This window comes from Bidens hawaiensis, unplaced genomic scaffold (genome assembly GCF_021521415.1).
Source record: "Bidens hawaiensis isolate Kalapana, Puna unplaced genomic scaffold, B.hawaiensis_p1.1 tig00002717_1, whole genome shotgun sequence".
NCBI lineage: Eukaryota > Viridiplantae > Streptophyta > Magnoliopsida > Asterales > Asteraceae > Bidens > Bidens hawaiensis.
Window position 1 is genome coordinate 294,868 of NW_027491146.1, and position 12,759 is coordinate 307,626.

At 33.0% G+C, this 12,759-nt stretch overlaps 1 protein-coding gene across 1 annotated transcript; it reads left to right on the forward strand.

Annotated features, from left to right (window-relative positions):
* Window positions 1–1,677: 1,677 nt before the first annotated feature.
* LOC143620842 (triosephosphate isomerase, cytosolic-like) lies at window positions 1,678–7,330 on the forward strand. Its single transcript, XM_077092438.1, has 9 exons — window positions 1,678–1,751; window positions 3,499–3,574; window positions 3,761–3,884; window positions 4,578–4,662; window positions 4,752–4,884; window positions 5,500–5,594; window positions 5,696–5,774; window positions 6,271–6,353; window positions 7,090–7,330. The coding sequence occupies exons 1-9, from the start codon at window positions 1,713–1,715 to the stop codon at window positions 7,129–7,131; spliced, it is 756 nt and encodes a 251-aa protein (XP_076948553.1). The 5' UTR covers window positions 1,678–1,712; the 3' UTR covers window positions 7,132–7,330.
* The last annotated feature ends 5,429 nt before the right edge of the window (window positions 7,331–12,759 follow it).

A 12,759-nucleotide genomic window follows, 5' to 3' on the forward strand; every position in this document is an offset into this window, starting at 1 on the left:
TTCATATTAAATATTAAAATTATATACACATATCTACCTATATTCTAATAAAGTAAAATAAATAGGAACACTTGTCATGTTTTGGTTAACTCTTACAATTTTTTCCTCCAAAACTAATATATCCATATATGTAATAAATCAATAATTATTCACTTTCCTTTTATTCTATATTTATATAACATCTATATATTTTTATAAATATAAATATTAACATATTATTTTTAGTATATATTTCAAAATACTTGGTGAATTTCAAAAATCAACAACAAATCATGTTTCTCAAATGAAAATTGTTTCGGATTTTTTGTGGAAGTTAAATTTGATTTTATGGGTCAAAAGTTGGTAAATAGATTGTTTGGTACAAGTGAACTACATTTAGGTCAAAATTTGTTATGGGTTAAAAACGAAAATTTTGAGTATTTTTAAAAGTTTGAGAATGCAAAATAGATTTATCGTCAAATTTGTTATGGGTTTAAATTGTTGAGGTTAAAATGTCAAAAATATAAAAGTTAGAATTTTGAATATGATTTGGGTTTCAAGTTTATTTTTAAGGGCATTTTTTGAAATAATCAAAAGGTTCGAGATTTGGCAAATTGACTATTTTTCCCTCAACTATTAAAATTTAAGAAAAGATTGCAAACACTTTCGACATGCCACTCGCATGCCTATCAATGCTTCTAACTTTTATCAAATTTGAACTATTTATGTCAACATTAATTTTTCCTTCAATGGTGATCAGAACGTTGTATGGAAAGCATGTCATGCAAAACTATGCTCAAATAAAACAAAATATTCACAAAATTGAATGGGTTAACATGCTATTTTTTATATTGTTATTATGACAAAGTAGAAAAACCCTCTAAAACTTATCAAAATCTTTTTTATGGTGTAGCTCAGAAAAACATAATTCTTGAAGAACATCCATTGCTACAATTTAATATCCTACTTTCCTTTGATGGGTGGTAAATCGATAAATATATCAATAAAGATAACTTATTTTTTGTATTTAGGTTGAGTGGTTAGAACTAATATCGTATGATAAGTCTTATTTTCGAAATTGGTTCATAACCAAAATTCTTTCAATTATACATATATGACATCGAAAATGAATTTTTCAATAGAAAGAAGCATTCTCGGATACGATTTTGCATAGGCATTTTTTTTTATTAAGTTCATTTAAAAAAATCATTTTGGGATATAAATAAAATCAATTTATGTACACATTGTATAGATACAAGCATAGATGTAATACATTTTTTTTTCATATATGCTATGTAATTAATTTTTTTACTTACAATTTTATAATTTGAATTATCACGTGTGTAACACGGGCTCTAAAACTATTTCTGATAATAAATAAATATAACTATTTATTCGATGACATTTATGCCTGGAAAAAAGGAAAAGAACCCAGGCCCAAGTCCACCAAGCAAACCCAATCCTCTATTCCTCTACCCACATATTTTACGTGGACTCCAAGAAAATACCGTAAGCTCACCACAAACCGGTGACACCCCTCATTTTACTATTATACCCCTGGTGTCCTAGCTCATCACAAGTTCTTCTTCCACCTTTACCAAGGGCATTTCCGTCTCTTCCCACCTATGTGAACCACAGCTTCACTATAAATAGCCTCTTCTTATCTCTGCAGCCTTTTATATTTATATTTTCAATTTCTTTCTCTCCACGTCGTCGTTTTCGATCGGAAAAAAATGGGACGCAAATTCTTCGTCGGCGGTAACTGGAAATGCGTAACGATCTCAACTCACATGAACTTGAATTAGATTATTATTTTAGGTCTTCAACTGTTGATTTGAAGTTTGAACTATAGCATTTGCTAATCGTAATTGTTTTCATCAGTTTAGTAATTAGATTCTTTTTTGATGAACTAATTTGACTTCTTACTTGTTCGATTTAACTATCAGTAGTCAGATCGAGGCGTAATTGAATCGATGCGTTGAATCTGGATCGAGAAATTGATTTATATACTCAAATTAGTGCTGATTGTTGAATCGTAGTATTATTTATTTGTTACTGTATCGATGAATCTGTTTCTGTGTTTTTGATTAACTGATTTGACTTCGTAGTAGTATACTAGTGTTGATCGTAAATTCGTAATTGCAAATCTGAAATCTGTTGTTCGGTTTAAGTAACGGTAGTGATATCGAGGCTTAATTTATTAGGTCGAGAAATGAGTTATCCGCTGGATGATATCGTATGATAGACTGAATTTAGTACTGATTTGCTGTAAATGAAGCTCATGAACTTGAATTTGATTAGTATTAGGTCTGTTTCGGTGTTAATTTGATAGATTTGATCTTTTGTTTTAGCTGTGTCAATGAATCTGTTTCTACTGAGTTTAGTTAGCAGATTTGGTTTTGGTGAACTAATTTGACTTCGTAGTGTACTGGTTTTGATCGTAAGATTTGTAACCTAACTGTATGTTGTGTGATTTAAGTAGCGGTAGTCAGATCGAGGCGTAATTGAACAGATCGTTGTTGTTACACACATTTTGAATACGAATCTAGATCGAGAAATTGATTTCTGGATGGATTATTTGAATGAAATCACACGATATACTGAAATTAGTGCCGATTTGTTGCACTATAACATTTGAATCGTAATTATTTATGTCAGTATGCGGAATTATTTTTAATGAACTCATTTGACTTCACAGAATACTAGTTTTGATCGTAAGTTTTGTAACCTAACCGAATCGGCTTATGTTCAAATTTGTTGTTTGATTTAAGTACCGGTGATCGTACCGAGGCTTAATTGAATCGACCTGTAACACACGCGCTTTGAATTTGAAAGTAGATTGAGAAATGAGCTCTGGATGGATCACTTGAATGTAATCACATGATAGATTGAAACTAGTACTGATTCCTTGATTTGTTATTTACTTTACTGCTTACTGATGTCATCTACATCGGTAATAGTAGTCATATTGAGGTTTAATTGATTAGATATGTGATACGCACATTTTGATTTCTGGATGGATCACTTGTAGGAAAATCACATGATAGACTGAAAGTAGTTCTGATTTGTTGATTTGTAAATTTGTAATTTACTTGACTAATTCGATCTGTAATATGTGCATTTTGAAATTTGAATTCGAAACTAGATTGACAAAATGATTTTCTGGATGGATTACTTGAAGGAAATCCACATAATGCACTGAAATTACTAACTTAATGATTGTCATATTTATGTATAGATCTCTGCACTCTTGCAATTTGTCAGATAATAATCGTTGATTAATTCCATGATGTAGTGGATTTGTAAATGGAAATAAAATATATTGACTTGTAATTTGAACATTGAGAAATTTTGTGAAAAAAGTTCATGTAGTTTCTGTAAGTGTAACTCAGATTTTGATGGAGGCACGATCCTCACTTCTGGAATGTAAATGTTTTATAAATTTTGGTGTTTTCATTTTAGCATTATGGTAGGATATGCTTATAGCTCTTGAAACCTAATTTTGTTATTCATTGATAGAATGGAACCGTTGTGGATGTGAAGAAAATTGTGTCAACACTTAATGCTGGTGATTTGCCATCAACCGACATTGTTGGTAAGCAGTTACATTGTATTCAGCATTACTGTTGCATTGTTGAGAATTGAAAGTGTTGTTTCTAGGGTTTCCACCATTTACAAACAGATAGTTTTATGTGACAACTGTTTTGAGTTCCTCTAGTGCTTCTTGTAAGGTATTTGCATTATTGGATTTTAAATGTTCAACAACACTTTGTTCTTGCAGAGGTGGTGGTTAGCCCTCCTTTTGTGTTTCTTACCACTGTTAAAAGTGAATTGAGGCCTGAGATCCAAGTTGCAGCCCAAAATTGCTGGGTTAAGAAAGGTGGTGCATTCACCGGTGAGGTTAGGTATGTCTCGTTGCATTATTTGCAATTCATTGCTAGTCTAACCTTAATTTTCAGATGATTCCTTTCAAAGATCATATATTGTTTAAACAGTTCGAACGAGGATGAACGGAGCATGTTCGTGTTCGTTCGTTTAACTTTAACTGAACAAACGACTAAATGAGAGGGGGGGGGGGGTTTCTTTCGTTCTCTCGTTAAAAAAATTTAATGTGTTTGTGTTCTTTTTATGTTCGTTCTTAACAGTATAAACGAATTTGTAACGTGTTTGTGTTCTTTTTATGGTCGTTCTTAACAGTATAAACGAATGGTTCACGAAAATAATTGAACTAGTAAATATGAACAACAATTTGTCGGGCCTAAAAAGTTATTAAAATTATAGTAAGTTGTATTTGGCCTAGAACATGAAATGAATATACTAACGAACGTAAATGAACGAACTTAAACAAGCAAGCAATGGACATAAATGAATTTAAATGAACGAAGGTAAATGAACATTCTTGAACATAAATTAACGAGCAAGACATGTGCTCATGTTCGTTTGTTTAAGTAAATGAACAAAAACCTCTGCTCTGTTTGTTCGTTTATTAATTAGACGACATAAACGAACTTCCTGCTGAACGGTTCACTGAACATTCGGTTTGTTTGCAACCTCACTTGAAAAAATGAAATATTGAAGTTGGTTTTCTATATGCGTAGTGCTGAGATGCTCGCCAATTTGGGCGTCCCATGGGTCATTCTAGGTCATTCTGAAAGGAGAGCCCTATTGAATGAATCAAATGAGGTATGCATTCTTTTATAAAATAACCTTTCAAATAGCAATAATCAAATTAAGTCAATCAAGTCAACTATGGTTGCTTTGTTTTAACTCAGTTTGTTGGAGACAAAGTTGCATATGCTCTTTCTCAAGGCTTGAAGGTGATTGCTTGTGTTGGAGAAACTCTTGAGCAGCGAGAAGCTGGAACCACCATGGACGTTGTTGCTGCACAAACCAAGGCAATTGCTGGTATATATTTAATCATTTGTTCAAAAAGTTAAATTGTTGTTGAAACAAAAATGTTTTGCGATTTTATTTGTCTTAGTGCTGTCTGCTTGACTAGCAAGGTTGTTTTTATATGGGTGTGCATGGGTCGGTTTTGGGCTGAAACCGAAACAAAACTGAATTTTGATTTTTGAGTTTTTAAAAACCATTTGGTTTTAGTTTTTTCGATTTTGCCATTTGGGCTTAAAATTTTTTGAGCAAAAAAACTTAGCCCAAAATAATGATTTTCGGCCCAAATCTTTTTGTTAATTGATAATTAATTGAATATGATACATGTATTTGGGTTATTTACTATTCATTAAATTCTTATAAATTATTTAAAATTCAAAATTAAAAAATTGAGAATCTATAAATTCGGTTCAGTGGGTTTTTTTTGGTTTTAATGACATGCAAAACCATAACCGAATCCGAAGTTTGGTTTTTACGAAAACATAAAATCAAACGTTGGTCCTTGTTTGGGTTCGGATCTTTCGGTTCATGCACACCCCTAGTTTTAATTTTGATACAAGTTTTTCATATTTATTTGCATCAAATAAATTTTAATGCTCTTTTTTTATAATGGTATTTTTTTTAATGCAGACAAGATCTCAAGCTGGGATAATGTGGTTTTGGCTTACGAGCCAGTTTGGGCTATTGGAACTGGAAAGGTTGCAAGTCCGGCTCAGGCCCAAGAAGTAAGTTTTTCCTAAATTAGTTTACACATATGCATGCACATACATGTGTGTTACATATACATGTTTGAGACCATTTAAATTGTGTTACTGAACTGTAACAGGTGCATGCCGGGCTAAGGAAATGGTTCGAGGAAAACATCAGTGCTGAAGTTGCTGCTACAACCAGGATCATCTATGGAGGTATGTTAATATCGTTCTCTCATGTAGTCATACTGTGATTTTTCTTATATTCTTGTCAGTCTAGAGGGACTGTTGAGTCTCTTCATTATTAGTTTCTTATTTCATTTATAAAAATGGAATGTATAAGTTATAGGCCAGTGTAACAATCACCATGAAAGCCAGTCATGTGATATTGAATAATCACCAAACCAATAATATGCTGTTATAAATATGTGTTTCATGATGGTGTTTCGATATGCAAGTGAAATATCTGATTATTTGAGACACTAATACAAAGTTAACCAAAAGGTTCAAATGTAATGACACTTCATTTTTTTAACCAACCATTAAAGTATTTTTTTCTAGAAATTAATTGTGCACAAAATATACTTTATGAAATTTGTTGTGTATAATTGTAATATTATAAGTATCTTTTTTTATTAGTATGGCATTATTAGCTATGAATTTTTATTAGAGAAACTAATTTGTTGTTTTACGTTCAAACTCTTCATGACAGGATCTGTGAGTGGTTCCAACTGCAAGGAGTTGGCAGGGCAACCAGATGTTGATGGTTTCTTGGTTGGTGGAGCTTCTCTCAAGGTAACTATCGCCCGAAACCGGCTGGTTTAGAAAATGGGTTAAAACAAAATGGTTAATTTTTTTATGGGTCAAAACAGGTATGGTTAGGGTTGAACTTTAAAACACGTATTGTTCAAATATATTTATACACAGTTAATGTTCTAAATCTAGCTACAAATTTTTAAGTATTTTAACTAATAATCTAATCTTTTTATAAAAGTAACTCACGGGGTTGCTATACATTTTGGGTTGCTGGCCTGTTTGACGTGTTCCTTATATTTAGCTAAAACGGATCGATAGTATCCAAATCAAATGGCTACAGTCTCATACACCCTATTCAATATATACCGGACAAAATGGTCTTTTGTGTTCAATTGCTAGTTTTTTTTTTTTTTTTTTTTTTTTTTTTTTTTTTACATCTGGATAATTTACCCTCAAAACTTGGTAGTATAACATCATATTTACCCCACAAAATATCGTAATATAAAATGTACACGTTTATTTTTTCATGACATTTATACCCTTTTTTAAAGCTTAATTAGGATATGAGAAAGCAAATGAAATAATGCTCGCACCGGAAATTGTATTTGATTGGAATCTTTGATATTAAAATTTTAAACTACCTGATAACCCATTTTTGGGACCACTAATGCTAACACTAATGCTAAGGGTGTTTTGGGTATTTGTTATCTTTAAATCATGTGGGGAGTCGAAACTAAATACCTGACTCATTGTTTTCCTTGTGTTTGTATTGTAGCCGGAATTTATTGACATCATTAAGGCTGCAGAAGTGAAGTGAAGTCACACTTTGTATCGATTGCGAAGGACAAAAGCATTATTGTAATTCCAGTTTGAAATAAGCATGTGAACGAAACTCGGCACTAAACCGTTGATTTTTTTGGTCAATAACGTTGTTTTGAGTACTGAGTGTTTTGTAGACTGATCGAAGGTATCTGCTTTTTGCTTGTTCTTATTAATGGTAGATGTGGTTGTATCCATCTTATTGTCTTTTGAGAAATGCCACCCTTTGTTAACGGGTTTGGGTCAGGTTTAGGTCATAACGGGTTCTAATTCAAGAACTTTGTTTAAATTCGTTTTAACTAATCAAAACAGCTAGCGAGGACCTAGGGTGAGGACTTGCCGGACTATAGCTAAATTTGGAACCCATTACTTAGAGTCAGCTCTGTATTTGGAGTTTGTTTAGAGAAGCCTCAAAAGGTTGTAGAACAAGGAGACTGACCATGATCACCACATTAAATTAGACAGGGCCGTCCCAGGGATTTCGCATGACCTGGCCAAGCCAGAAATGTTCAGAAAAATATGCCCCTTAAGTCTTAACATACTAAATAATATACACATTTTTATACGTCGATCAAAGTTATACCAATAAATAAAATAATGAGCGAAATCATCGTATTAAAATGAGTTTGTGACATACTGAATTGGTTAATAACCGAGGATTTGTCTCTTCTAACATTTTTGATAACAAACTGGTTAATCAATTCTTCGCAGTTTATGCTCTAATATTTCGTTTTCGATAGCTAGCATCGTCAACCCGCTAAGTTTTTCTTGGGCATTTTGGATCGTAAATAATAAGATTTCAATAAATATAATTTTGAAAAACTCTTTTCTGCAAAAGCTACCATGACTGCTGGTGTTCGAAATCGACTTCGTTATCTAGCTTATTCGTTTCTTTTTTTTTTATTATTATTTATTTAACCTTTATTGATCAATTAAAGGTTACTAATGGGTCTTTCAATTTTCAATGACCCCTATAAGTTTTTGGGTAATTTAAAAAAGTGGGTCTAAAAGATATCTAAGTATTATAAAAATAGTGAAGTTACAAGGATTCAGGTATTCTATATATAAAATCGCCGAATTTTAAAAATGTTTGTGCTCCCAAATAAAAGTGCCACGGCCTAGCACCCACATGACACATCCTTTAGAGCCAGCCCTGAAATTAGACATTCATTCTAGTAACATTTTAGCTTACAAAATTATCTATTTCTTTTGATGGTGTTTGATGATGATGCTTAATAGAAATAACTTGATAAAAGACTTCAAAAATCGGTTATATGGTGAAAGAAAAGGGATGAAAAATGGGTTTGTGGTGAAAAGAAATGAGTGAAAATTTTATACAAGAGATGAAAATTCGGTTTTATACAGGCGAGTAATCGTTCTTCATTTAGATGATTATGTTTAGTAGAAATAACTAGATGAAAGAGTTCAAAAATCGGTTATGTGGTGAAAAATAAGAGATGAAAAATCGGTTTTGTGGTGAAAACGAAAAATGAGTGAATATATACTAACTACTTGCCTTGAAAACTGTGAGCGAGCGTATAAGTATAAAAACATATATGCCGTATATGTTATACGACGTGTAATTTACATGCTGCATATACATATACGTCGTGTATGTATTGTGCATATATATAGGTTTCTTGTTTTGTAATTTTCAATTCTAAGATAATAAAATTCTCTCTCTGCTTCACTTCTTTTCTTTCTGTGTTATATTTTCAACGATTACAAGGTATCAGAGCAAGGTTTTTAGTCCCGCTCTTTGTTTCAACTGGTTTCTCTCGTTTTGCTGGTTTTCTCTCTCCATCTTTTGATATTTTTCTCTGATCATTCTCGTGTTTGTTCGGGAATTGATCGTTCCTTCATCATTTTCGTTCGTTTCATTCTTTTTCATCTTTTTCTCTACCTATTTTCTTCATTCCAGAAAATTTAGCCGTTCAAATCTCATCAAAACTTCACAACTTGGCATACTCTTAGTTTTGAACTGTTTCTCAATATGTCATGTCTTTTCATCTTCTTTCTTTCACTAAATCTTGTCAAAAAGTGTTCATGCTATACTTATATGCCGTATAAGTTTCTTTCACGCTGTATAAGTCTTTCTTCTCCGCATAAATCTTTTGACTTATACACCACATATCTCTTCATACCTTATACGCCGCATAAGGTTATACGGCGTATAAGTTGTTTCTTGTATAAGCGTGTTCTTCTTTTCGTGCGTTTGTTTCGTTTTAATGTGTTTTCAAATGGCAGTCTCGAGCAATTTTGTTGTTCAAAATGTGACCATTGATTCCTCGAATCCTCTTTACCTTCACCCTTCTGATCATCCCGGTATGATCGTCATTTCCAAATTCTTTGATGGTATTGGTTTCAGAGCTTGGGAAACAATAATGGCGATTGCTCTATCAGCTAAAAAAACAAGCTCGGTTTCATCAACAACACTTTATTTAGCCATGCCGGAGAACGAGCAACAACCGACAGTTTGGCAGCATTGTAATGACATGGTGATTTCATGGATCCTTAACACTCTAACTCGTGACATCAGTGATAGTGTTTTGTATGCTGAAACTGCTCAGATTCTTTGGAATGAGCTTAATTCTTGTTATGGTCAGGAAAATGGTGCAAAATTTTATCGGTTGCAAAAGAACCTTTGCCATTTTACTCAACGAAGCAATGATATTGCTACCTATTTTGCCAAAATGAAGTCAAACTGGGATGAGCTGAATGCAATAAATACCATTTCTTCATGCACTTGTGGAGCTGCTCATTTTTTTTTGCTAAGGGAGATGAGGATTAAAGGTTAATACAATTTCTTGTTGGCCTTAATCCTAGTGATAGCACGATCAGAAGTTACATTCTGATGATGCGGCCTCTTCCTTCTATCAATCGTGCATATGGTATTCTATTGCAAGATGAGAAGCAAAAGAAAATTTACACCACCACTGATTTCAGTGCATCTTCTATGTTTATGAATGCAAGCAGTGGAGGTCCTACCAATAAAGGAACAGGGGAAAACAGGAAAACTTTGGTGTGCATGTAGGACATGGGTCACAATATTATTTAAAAATAATAAAAATAATATAAGTATAACGATACTCTCGTTATACAAGAGAAATACCGTAGTACAATACCGTATACACAACCAAAAAGGAAATAAAATAAAATACAATTTATATTAATATAAAGATTTATGTTGATGTCTTTGATGAGAACTTCAACAGAAACTCCTTGACTCGAGTCTTTCACTCGTTGAGTATCTTCACATTCGTCTTAATTTTTACTTGATGTGGCTAACTCCATTAACTGCAACAAAAGATGAACAAAACAATATATATTGAGCGTGGTTGAGGCACGTATTCAATACGCTTCCCTTAAAACAGATTTCAGGTCTCTACTAAAGAGCCGTCTGTCTCCTATGGTACAACAACCGGAACAGTGTGTGCTGCCGGGGAAGGCTACGGGCCCGAGGCTACACCGGATTCTTTAGTGTGATAGAACTTGATAATATGAAGATGAAGTTTAGAGAGTTCTCCTCTACAATATTCCATGGAAATGAAATATATTTAGGTTTGCTTTTGATGATCATCATTTTTATTCCCAACTTCTCTTCTTTTTCTTTAGGCAAATTTATGCAATAAACATGGATGAGTGAAAGGTCTCACTTAATTTGAGACATAAACTTTAATAAATATCATCAAGTGACATGAATAAAACTCTAGCCAAGAGTTTATTTTTAATTCACCATATTAAGAGTTTCATTCATATTTCACTAAATAAAATATCCATTCATTTAACATAAATTTCCAACAGTGCACTCACTGCAAGAGAAATGGGCATTCAGTAAACAAATGCTATAAACTGACAGGCTTTCCCAAAGATTTCAAGTTCACCAAAGGAAAGAAGTTTGCTAACCTTGCTGAAGATCAAGGAAAAAGTGGTCAAAGTCAGTCTAAACAGCAGCAAGGAATGACCTAGAAAAAATTATCATGATTTGATGGCTTTATTGCAGCAATCTAAAGTTCAACCTGATACTTCAACAACATATGCTGCTAACAATGCCACAACCGTCAATCAGGAATCTTTCCGAGGTATAATGCCTTGCAATTCTTCAAAATATTATTCCAAATGGACCATTGACACCGGTGCTAATGATCATATGTGCCACAATCAAAATTTGTTTTCTAGTGTTTATTTTCTCAAAAAAAAAAACACTCTTCCTAATGGTACATCTGTCACAGTCCATCAATATGGGATTGTTCATTTGTCTGATCATATTTCATTGTCAAAAGTTCTTTTAGTGTTACATTTTAGAAATAATCTTCTCTCTGTTTAAGATTATGTTATGATACTGATGGTATAGTTCTTTTCTCTAAAACACGTGTGTCTTGCAGGCCCCTTCTTTGAAGAACCCACAGGTTCTTGGTGATATGCCTATTGTAACTCTATTGGACTTTACCTCCTCGAGGCCACTAAGCAATTTCCTGTCACTCCTTTTGTTTTGAATAATGTTTGTAACTCTATTGTAAGTTATGAAACTTGGCACAACAGACTTGGTCATTTACCAAGCTACAAACTAAAGAAATTACCATTCATTTCTAATGCTTCTTTGAAATCTATTGATCATTGTGATATTTGTCCTAAGGCAAGACAACATAAACTGCCATTTCTTACTAGTACTATATTCACGAGTAAAATTTTTGAGCTGCTCCATATTGATGTTTTGGGTGCTTATCATACAGCTACTTATAATGCTTTCAATATTTTTTAACCATCATGGATGATTATATCAGAACCAGATGGACACATTTGCTTTCAACTAAAAGTAATGTCTTTCCCGTACTTCAATCCTTTGTTGAAATGGTTAGCAACCAGTTTGGCACTAATATGAAATGCATCAGATCTGATAATGTTTTTGAACTAGGATCTGTATCTGTTCAAAGCGCTTATTTGTTGAGTAAAGGCATTGTTCATCAAACACTTGTGTAGCTATCCCTCAACAGAACGATATTGTTAAAAGAAAAAAAATAACATTTGCTTGAAACCTCAAGGGCTCTTATGTTTCAATCTAAGTTTTTAGTTTAGTTTTGGGGTGGCTGTGTTTTAACTGCAACACATTTGATCAATCGGTTTCCTACCGAAATTCTTAACAATAAAACCCCTTATGTGGTCTTAACAGGAAAGACACCTTTTTTGCTCACATTAAGTCTTTTAGTTGTCTTGCTTATGCTTCCACACTATCTCATGGAAGACACAAATTCAAACCAAGGGTTCTGCCCTGTGTTTTTCTGGGTTATCCTCTTGGTAAAAAGGCTTACAGATTATATGACCTTGACACAAACAAGGATATCATATCAACAGGCATTGTTTTCTTTGAAGCTTTGTTTTCTTCAATAACTAAATCCAAAGAAAGCTTCATTTCCCATATATCAACCTCATCGATCAATTTTTTGATGATCCATCGTCTACTCCTCCTCCTATTCATGTTCTTGATCCTCCATCTTCCGTTTCTATTCCTGATCCTCTTCCTAATGATCCTATTGAACCTGTTCGAAGATCTTCGAGAACTTCTGTTCCGCCCTCATACTTAAATGACTATGTTTGTAATAACTCTGAATCTTCTCATCATTGTTTC